The sequence below is a fragment of the Caretta caretta genome, chromosome 2 (genome assembly GCF_965140235.1).
Source record: "Caretta caretta isolate rCarCar2 chromosome 2, rCarCar1.hap1, whole genome shotgun sequence".
In the NCBI taxonomy this organism is placed as follows: Eukaryota; Metazoa; Chordata; order Testudines; family Cheloniidae; genus Caretta; species Caretta caretta.
This window is the reverse complement of record NC_134207.1, coordinates 269,643,794-269,653,413: the sequence shown is the minus strand read 5'-3', so window position 1 is coordinate 269,653,413 and position 9,620 is coordinate 269,643,794. Positions and strand designations below refer to the sequence as shown.

The window sequence follows — 9,620 nt, the reverse complement described above, 5'->3', positions numbered from 1 at the left end:
CGGGTGAGCTGTGTGTCCTGCAGACAGGCTGCTCACAGAAAGGAGACTCCCCCAGAGTCCTGACTGGCTTCATGGGGAGCAGTTCCAGAGCATCGCCCGGGGACTCTGTGACAACTGGTGGGAGAGGTGGGATCTACTGCACCACGTAGACTGAGCATCTGGCAGGAAGTGACTGGGGAAGTGGGAAGTGGCTGGGGAAGTAAAACGAAGTGGGGCTAACGAGGACCAGGCGTGCTGAAGGCTCAGGGAGGGGCGGTTTCAGGGGGCGAAGGAGCTACGCTTAACCCCTGGGAGTGTGTGACCAGCAAGAAGGACTGTTGCAGTGATGGGGTCCCTCTGGGGACTGCAGTGAGCAGTCTCAGGGGCGGAGGAGGCTACAGCTTGGCCTTGGGAGAGAGGTGGTGACCTCGAGAAGGGCTGGCACACTAGGGGTTCTCCCTGGAAACTGTGGGGAGCCGAGAACACACGGGCCTGTGAGTCCATAACACCTTGGGAACAGCGAAGCGATGGCCTATCACCTTCTCCTTAAGAAGGACATTGTCAACCTGTGCAAAAAGAGAGGGTTGCGCATTGGAAAGTTCACCAAAGCACAGTTAATCGTGCAGCTGGAGGATAATGAACACTCTAAGGAGTCGATTCCTGACCCAAATGGGGCTATAGCAGGATCTGGGAGCAGCTGGAGTAGTAGCCAGGCATCGCCAAGACTCCTGTCCCCGACCAGATGGGGGTCTTCACGATCGGGTTCCCCATCCGGGGATCGGAGACGGACGGGATTGGAGCTGAGTCCGAGAGAGCAAGAGGACTGTGGGAGACAGCGAGAGCCCGAGAAAGAGCTGCAGAAGCAGCAGCAGCATGAACTGGCGGTGGTGGGGCGGAGAGGCCTAGGGGACCTCCCCCGGGTGAGTGGGGATAGACCCTGGGGGGCCAGTTCCACAGGGGACCTCGAGACTAAATTGCTGCCCCTGGTTAAGGAGGGGGGGGGATGTGGATGCCCACCTCACTGCCTTTGAGCAGGCTGGCGATTTGAACCAGGGGGACCCTGCGGAAAAGCCTCGGTGTCTAGCTCCCTTGCTGGGTCCCAAGGCCATAAACTCCGTCAGCCAGATGGTTGGGGATGTGGACAGGCTCCCACTCCTGACCCCAACCTATATGTCTGTGTGGAGTCTCCTGGGCTCAGGCCCCTCGGACCTCCAGTGGGAGCGGAAGGTGATGGTCAATGGGGAGACATTCCTGGGGTGGCGAGATCCCGGGACAGAGAGAACTGGTGTCAGGCCCTGGGTGGTGCAGCCTCACCAGATGCTGGGGGGCTGTGTGACCTGGGTGAAGGTCCCAGTATGAAGCCCCTCGCCCTGCCTATGGCCCATTCTCTGTGCAGACTCCATCACACTGGCCCTCTAGGGCTCTGCCCCAATCACACACCCTTATCCCGCCACCTAGATACTTAAGATCTGCATAGGGGAAATTGAGGCACCCACACAGTATTCAGAGAAAACATTAAGATCAGTCCCACTTCGTCACACCCAGATTCCTGACTGCCTGGCCTGGTCCTTTGCCCCAACATCCTCCTGCTTCCTAGTGGCTGGATTGTAAAAGTCGGGTGGGTGCTTCAGGGGGTGATTTCCTCACTCTGGGGCCACCACACCCAGCTAAACCCTCCACCCCCCAGAGCGAGGCGGGGCAGAGCCCAGGGACCCAGCCGGATGGAAGTGGGGGACACAGACTCCTGGCCTGCCCCGCCGGGCGGGAGACGATGCACTGGAGCAGACGACCCACTGAGGCAGTCGGGTGCGGCAGGAGCGGGCCCAGGTGTCTGTGCTGCCATATCCCCATGACCCGAGACATCCCCGGAGGGACGGCTGGCCCGACCTCCCCTCCGCTGGCAGGGCAGCCCCGCCTGAATAACAGCCCCGCCCTTCCGAACCGTGCCTCTGGCTTTATTGGGGAGGAGCAGCCAGGCGCTGGAGCTGCATGAGGCGGGGGCTGGGGGCAGCAGGATCCGTTGGCCAGGCTGCTCGGCCTGGCCTGGTGCTTGAGCGGGCCCGGTGTCTGACGGGCAGGGGTGGTCGCCGGGTCTCCGCTGGGCGGCCGTGATAGCCGTGTCCTTCCGAGGATGGGGGGCACCAGAGGTGCCCTGGCATTGTGGGCACTGGCCAGGGGAAGAGGAGACACGTCATGGGGTTAGCATTGCGGCTGGGGGCTCTGGGGGATCCCCAACCCTGCTGCTCTCCAGGCTGGGTTCGTTTCTGGGGGTTGGAGAGAGCAGTGCCCAGACTCTGCCGCTCGGTCACCGCTGCCTTGGGGAGCCCGAGTCTCTGCAGCCCAGGCTGCGCCCCTGAAACCCCTGCCCTTGGTTCCTCCTTGGGGGCGCGGGACGCTCCCGCTCATCTTGGCGCCCTCTGCTGGGCTGCGGGATCAGCGGGATCAGCCCCTGGGGAGAGCAATGGGTCACAGGGCATCAGGCCCAAGGGGAGTGGGCACAGAGCACTCTGCAGCGGGGCTCGGCCGGAGAGCGGGGAAATCTGGTGCCCGGGCCAGGGCCCCCTAAGGGAACCATGAGCAGCCCAGCCCCCACCTGGTCCCAGGTCCCTGCCTGGGGGTGCCCATCCTTACCATGCTGTGGATGTGGGGGTGCCGCCCGGGCTAGGACGGCAGCCCTCTGGAGAAGGCCAAGCGGCCGGGATGGTAGGGCGCTTCGCCCGTCTCCTGCACAGTCCTGCACTTCTCCTCATGTCTCGTCGTCTCCATCTCCTGCAGGGGCAGAGGTGCCAGGTCACAGGGAGGCCACAGCTCCGGCCAGGGAGGTGGTGCGGATGCAGCCCCAAGCAGCGCCCGGGGGGCATGGGCTGGGCCCAGCGCTGTTGGCACCATCAGTCTCCACAGAGCATGGAACCACTGAGCCCCTGTGCTCGTGGGTTGCCTGCGTGTGCACGTCTGTGGGCCTGTGTCGTGGGCACGTGTGTGTCTTGGCATCCACCCGGGGCACGGGTGTCTGTCCGTCCTGTGTGCGCAGAGCCATGCTGCGCCTGGGAGTGGGACCTGGGGGGCTGAATGGCCCAGCTGAGCCTGGCCCCACCCAGCACGGCTCCCAGGCCCTTTGCCCCACGTGTGGGGTTTTCCCAGCACCCTGCTCCCAGGAGAGCGGCTCTGAGCCCGATCCCTGCCCGCGGGCGCCCTCACCTTCACAGCGTGCTGCGTCTCCGTCCTGCAGTGCATGTGGCTATCCAGCACCTTGCTTGGGCTGCGGGAGTCAAACTTGACACAAGCCAGGCAGATCTGCCTCCTCTGAGGAGAGAGGGACCCAGGGAAGCCTCGCAGCCCAGGGCGTGAGCTGGGGCAGGCTGGGCTGAGGGCAGCGCCTGCGGGCTGCCGAGAGGATGCAGCAGCTCTCCCCAGCCACCTCCCCCGGTGCACGTCTGTGCCCCTCCCTCACCATGGGGCATGTTCCCCGTCGCACCCGCAGGCCCGTGCACACCCCCCCCCCGCACCCCTCTGGCCCCAATCCCTGTAGGTGCTGAGCCCCCGCAGTATGCACCCCCCGCAGCCCGTGGGGCAGGGCAGGGCAGGGCGCTGACCCCAGGCGACTTGTCCCCCGGGGAGTCCCTGGCAGAGCGGGGGCCGGAGCCCAGCACCGTGCCCCGAGGGCAGCCGCCTCCCGCCCCCCGACGCGGGGTCTAGCCGGAGCCCCCCCCGGCTCCGCGCACACTCAGCCGCGTGCCAGCGTTCAGCCCCTCCCGCCGCTCGCACGCTCAGTCACTCCCTCGCGCCGCTCCGCACTTCTTCCTGGGGCCCGGCGGAGCAGGGGGCGGCCCCCCACCCTCATTCCCGCGGCAGGGGAGCGCGTCACCGCAGCCCTGCTCCCCCGGGGGCGGGAGAGGAAACGGCCCTCTGGAGCAGTGACCCGGCCGCACGGACAGACCGAGGTGGGAGCTCACCCCCCTGCGTTTGAGGGCGCAGTCCTGCCTGCTCCCCGGCTGGTTCGGGCACTGGGTCTGCTGGAGCCGGAGCCGCAGCCGCACAAAGGACCCCGCCGGATACTCCTGGAACCAAAGCGAGAGCAGGGTCGGCAAAGCGCCGCCGGCAGCTCCTGCCAGAGCCCCAGGCTCCCTCACTCCAGCCCAGCGCAGAGCCGGGGGCCTGGGCACGCGGCAGGGACAGACGCCGGCCTGCACCAGGGTAGAGCCCCCGTCGCTCGCCACGGCGCGACCCTGGGAGGGGCAGTGTCCCCCCAGGGCCCCTCCCCGCGGCCGGCGCGGCGACGGAGGGGCTGGCAGAGGCTCCCTCTGCCCCGTGCTGCCGCCGGGGAAACCAGACGCAGGCCCCCAGGTGGGACGTGCCGTCCAGTGGGCCCGCTCCCACGAGGAGAGGGGTCCGCGGAGGAGCCTGGGAGAAGCCCCGGAGCGGCCTGTGCTGGAGCGGGGGGGGCTTAGCCGCACGCTGCAGCAGCCGGGAAGGGGCTAGCGGCTGGTCAGCTGCATTGTCGGGGGGGCCGAGGGGCGAACCCCTGTGCCAACGGAAGTATGGGTCACGGCCTCTGCTGTGACTAAGCCAAGCAGGCGTGGGCGTGTGACTGGCCCATGTGAGTGTACGGCGCCATGGGACCAGGTCACTTGGTGCTGGGCTCCACGGTGGAATACCAGTGTTTTTCCACTGCCGGGCGTGGGAACGAAGCTCGGAGACAAAGGGCTCCCGCCGGCTACATCAGGCAGGGGAGTGACATCCTCGGGGTGCTTCACTGACTCCCCACCCGCAGAGACTCCTGGAAACACCTGGAGAAGGAGGAGTGAACCGGGGGAAGGGCTGGACGCAGGCTGAAGGGAGTTTTAGCCTGTGAAAGGAACACCCGGGTTTCAAGCTGTAAGCAAGTGCAGCTGGCCCCTTAAGAATCTCTGCAGCCTGCGTGTGTAACGCTGGCAGACCCCGGTCGGTTGTGGCGGGCAGGATCGAACCAGGGACCTCTGGAGCTGTGTGCATGAGCGTCTACCGCAGGAGCTAAAAGCCCAGGGCCTATTAGCTAAGGCTGCAAAGCAGACTCAAGCTCTCTCTCTAGGTCGGGGTCCCCAGCGCAGTGCCCAGGGGTGCAATGGCGCCCGCTGGGGCAGTTGTGTGCGCCCGCAGGACACCGTGCCGCCGAAATGCCGCCGCTGAGCGCGGCCGCCAAAGAACCACCAGTGCGGAGATGCCGCTGAGAAGCGTTGCGGTTTCTCGGCGGCATTTCGGCGGTGGGGTGACTGGCGCCCACCACAGTCTTCTGGGAATAGGAATATGCTTTTCCTAGTCCCAGATCTCTGGGCAGTGCAAGACGGTATAATTTGGGGTTTACACTCCAGAGGGGTGCGTACTTTAGGAACTGGGAGGTGCCTTAGCGGAGCCTTCCCATGCAGGGGCTGGTGTGGATGTCACTGCAGCTGCGTGTGTCCCGACCTGTGTGAATGCTGGTGAAAGAGCAAGCTGGGAGAGCGTCACACCTAGTCACAGCAGCACAGAGCGAGAGGGAGCCCAGGCTGGTGGGGCAGGGGGCTCAGTGGTACCCCAGTTCCAGCTGGCGCCCTGGGGGGAACCTGTCACCGTGGCTATGCCATGCCCAGCCATGAGAGGGGGCCACCAACCAGTGGCTGAATCTTCTACAAGAGGCAAACACTGCAACCCAGCGGGCCCCCGGCATATCAGCCCCCTCTGCGGCAGGTCAGCCAGCTCCCGGACAACAGGCTGTCAGTCACTCAGCAGCCTGTGTGGGGAAGTGTCCTAGCAGAGGGGCCGTGGCCCGTCAACAAAGCAGAGGGGCCTGGAGAAGCGGGAGCTCTGGGACGCTGCTACAGCCCTAGAGAAAAGCCAGTCGTCGACGTCACCACTCGTAGGCCCCGGCAGTGTCCTGCACCCTGTGCCTGCCGCTGGCTGCCCCCTCGGGGGGGCCGGGCACAGTTAATGTGTAGCTGAGCTCTGCAGGTCAATGCCCATTCGCCTCTGACAAGGCTGGCCAGGTGCCCGCAACCCAGCCCAGCCGCCCTGGCCTCATGAAGAGCCCAGGACACTGAGCCCCATTAGCTGGAACCAGCTCTCCCGACCAACACCCGCCTCGCGCTGCCTGCAGGGCCGTGAGCAGCTCCGGGGGGCCAGGCGTGGGCTCCGGCTGGAGGAAGAGCTCTGTCCTGCTTTCCCCAGCTCTGAAGAGGCCCTGCCCTCTCCCCTATGCCCCAGCCGGGTGATGCAGGGGCCACTGGGAATGCTGAGCATGGCTGTGTCTGCACCAAGCTTTGCAGAGCTCCAGCTCATCCCAGGCCCCTGCTCACTGCCATCCCACCCCCCGCACTCCCCTCCCTGTACCCAAACCCACCCCTCCCCACATCTCCCCTTCCAGCTAGTCTCTGCAGACCTCCTCCATCCTCACCCAGGGCCACCCCCAGCGCAAACCCACCCAGATGGGCTCTCAGCAATGAGAGTCACATGTTCCTTTCATCCCACAGGATCCCAAAGCAGCATACAGGCTGGGTAGACAGGAATCGCTTCCCCCATCACTGCAGAGCAGCCACCTCTGAGGAGGGACTCAGCAGCTCAGTGCCGGCTCTCATGCACTCACTCTTTCAGTGACTTCTTCCACCGCCTGCTCCTTGTACATCCATTGCACGACGCTCCTGTTGTGAAAAGCCTCCAGCACCAAGTCCACCACCCTCTCCTGCAGTGTCAATCTGCTCGCCGCAGCCAGGGCCACCAAGCCCAAGCCCAGAACTAGCAGCCCCTTCATCTGTGCGGGTGGCGAATGGATCCCAGGGAGCCGTCTGCCGCTCTCACCCACCCCAAGAACTCCCCTCTGTTGATCTTAGTCTTCCATTAACTAATGCCCCAGAAGCTGCCCTACTCCGCCCCCGGCCCCCGGCCAGCACCCTGCCCATTGCAATCTCTGTCATCGATCTGTTGCCGGGAGCTGATGGAGAGAGGCAGGCAAAGTTGGCACAGCACGGCCTGGGGGGGGGGGCAGGGGGGAGGGCGAGCCAGGGGAACGGGATGCCCAGCTCCTAGGGGCATGGAAGCTCTTTCCTGTGGCTGGTCACTAAACCCCTCTAGCCTCTAGGACCGGATTGAACGAGCCCATTCAGTGCTGCAGCTGCAGGTTCCTGGAGCCTGAGCACATTGTTTCTTGGCTCCTCTCCCTGGCTTTCCCGCGGGAGCTGGCTGTGTCCTGGGGGAAGCTTTGCATGCCCTGAGGGCCACCGCAATGCAAGGAGACCCACCGCCCTGCCAGCTTGCACCACACCCCAGCCCCCCATCTGACCAGGGACAGGTGTGTGTTTGGGGTGGGGGAGGGGATACTCAGGAGGTAGAATGGAAAGAGACCCACAGGGATACAGCTTCTGCCTCCCGTTGCAACAGAAGAAGCTTCCGGCCTGGTGCTGGGAGCTCCCCGACCTGGCTTCTCATCACAGCCCTTTGCAATTCAGGGGCATCGCCCATCCCAGGGCACCAGGCCAGTGCATACAGCTTCCCAGCCCCTGAGTGAGGGGGTGGGGCAGGTCACTCTCCCTGGAGCCCAGAGAGAGGAATCTCCTGGCGAGTGAATGGCAGAGAAAGGAACAGGACTCCCAGCCAGGAGGCCATCCCTCTGGAGCTCTTACCAAGGGGGCACGCCCCGAGCTCTGCCCGGGAGTCATGCAGAAGAGCTGCAGGGGTTCTGGCTCTATGGGTGCTGCCCACAGGAGCCCAGGGGACTTTGCAGGCTTTAGCCGCCCTCGACCTGTGTGACGTTATTGACATAATCTGGGACCGTATAGATCATTGTTGCAACCAAGGTCCTGCAGTGGCACCAAATCTCGTACAAAGGGGGTCAAATGAGGTGTCCCAGACAAGGTGATGGTTGGCTGGTTAGGATTATGTGATCTGTTTGCATGTATCACTTTTGTAGTTGAAGTTATGAATATTGGCTCTATCCTGCCTGTAGTTCAAACGTGTGCTGTGCTTCTGGGTGACACCCCAGACAAGTTGGTGTCAGCTCTGCCCAGCCTGCTGGACGGCCCATTAAGGACCATCAGCGACACAAGTGACCCACTGAGAGAAGGCAGACATGCCTGGGGACTCAGCCAGGTGTGCAGGGACCTGCCTAGGGACAGAACTCTGAGGTGTTTCCAGGCCATGGGATGGGCAGCTTGTCCTTGGGACAAAGAAAGGCCACATGGCAAGAGACTATAAACAGCTACTGCAGCTCCTCCACCTTGTCTTCAGTCCTGCTTCCGACCTCTGGAGGGACTTGGCTACAAACGGAAGCTTTGAACCAAAGACTGAACGACCCATCCCAGCTGGCGATGTTCTCTAGAGGCTTGATTTGAACCTGCTGTTTATTCCATCACTGCTGCAAGCCTGAACCAAGAACTTCGCCGCTACTGGATGTCATTGATTCCATTGAACCCATTCTAGCTCTCATCTCTATCTTTTTCCTTTTATCAATAAACCTTTAGATTTTAGATTCTAAAGGACTGGCAGCAGGGTGATTTGTGGGTAAGATCTGATTTGTACATTGACCTGGGTCTGGGGCTTGGTCCTTTGGGATCAAGAGAACCTTTTTCCTTTTACTGGGGTGTTGGTTTTCATAACCATTTGTCCCCATAACGAGTGGCTCTGGTGGGGATACTGGGAAACTGGAGTGTCGAAGGGAATTGCTTGTGTGACTTGTGGTTAGCCAGTGGGGTAAAACCAAAGTCTTCTCTGTCTGGCTGGTTGGGTTTGCCTTGGTGTGCACAGAAACCCCAGCCTTGGGCTGTAACTGCCCGGCTCGAAGCAATCTGTCCTGTATGGGCACTCTCCGTTGGGTCCCGCCAGAACCAGCCTCGTTACACCCTGTGAAGAGAAAGGAGCTCAGAGCAGCCGCGATGGAAAAGCCTGGTCAGGTCCCACTGAGTCCATCCCCTGGGGATAATGCCAGGCTTGTTCCCTACCAGCTGGGGAACCTGGCTGCGTACATCCCTGGCGCTGGGTCTCCCAGCCCCCACAGCTGGATCACAGTTTGTTTTTCCATTCTGGTCGCTACGTTTTATCTGAAGCCTGACAGATGTTCCATCCCGAGAGAACCAACCCTGTGGCAGAGCTGAACCTTTCCCAGTGTCCCTGGCAGGCAGGGGACTCGTGGCATCTGGTCACTGTCTGGGAGGGCAGGTGGATTATGCAATGTGTTGCCCTGTACAGAGGACTAAGAGAGCAGGGGTTGGAAATGCTGAAGGTCGAGCTGGTTTGAAGTTCAGTATTTCTCCAAATGATCCAAACAGCTGAATTCTCAGCACAGAGTCCGAGCGCTTGGGGAGGGCGGGGGGCAACGGAGCTACTTACCCCTAGATACCGAGCCAGCTCTTCCCTGCTCTGTGCCTCACCCACGCCCCGAACCGTAGCCTGCTCCCCCACCCAGCCCCGATCCCACTTTCTCCCTGCCAACCAGCCTCAACCCTCTCGCGCTGCTCTTCGAATCCTTCTGAAAGTGCTCCCCTCCCGCCTTCAGAGTGTTCCGAGCTGATCTCCTCTCTCCAGGCCCCACTCCCCCCCGGCCATGCTCTGCTGCCACGCCGGTCTATCCCCCAGCTCCCCCAGACATGTGCTCCCAGCTGAGTCCCCGTTTCCCTGGCCGGGTAGAAAGAAAGGCGGGG

At 62.9% G+C, this 9,620-nt stretch overlaps 1 protein-coding gene across 1 annotated transcript; it reads right to left on the bottom strand.

The window, feature by feature from the left end:
- Nucleotides 1-1,913: 1,913 nt before the first annotated feature.
- On the bottom strand, nt 1,914-6,839 carry LOC125633019 (retinoic acid receptor responder protein 2). Its single transcript, XM_048842143.2, has 5 exons — nt 6,575-6,839; nt 3,933-4,037; nt 3,178-3,282; nt 2,611-2,748; nt 1,914-2,146 (listed from the first exon to the last, which is right to left on the bottom strand). Exons 1-4 carry the CDS (start codon nt 6,737-6,739, stop codon nt 2,641-2,643), a joined length of 483 nt encoding a protein of 160 aa, XP_048698100.1. The 5' UTR covers nt 6,740-6,839; the 3' UTR covers nt 1,914-2,146; nt 2,611-2,640.
- Between the last annotated feature and the right edge of the window lie 2,781 nt (nt 6,840-9,620).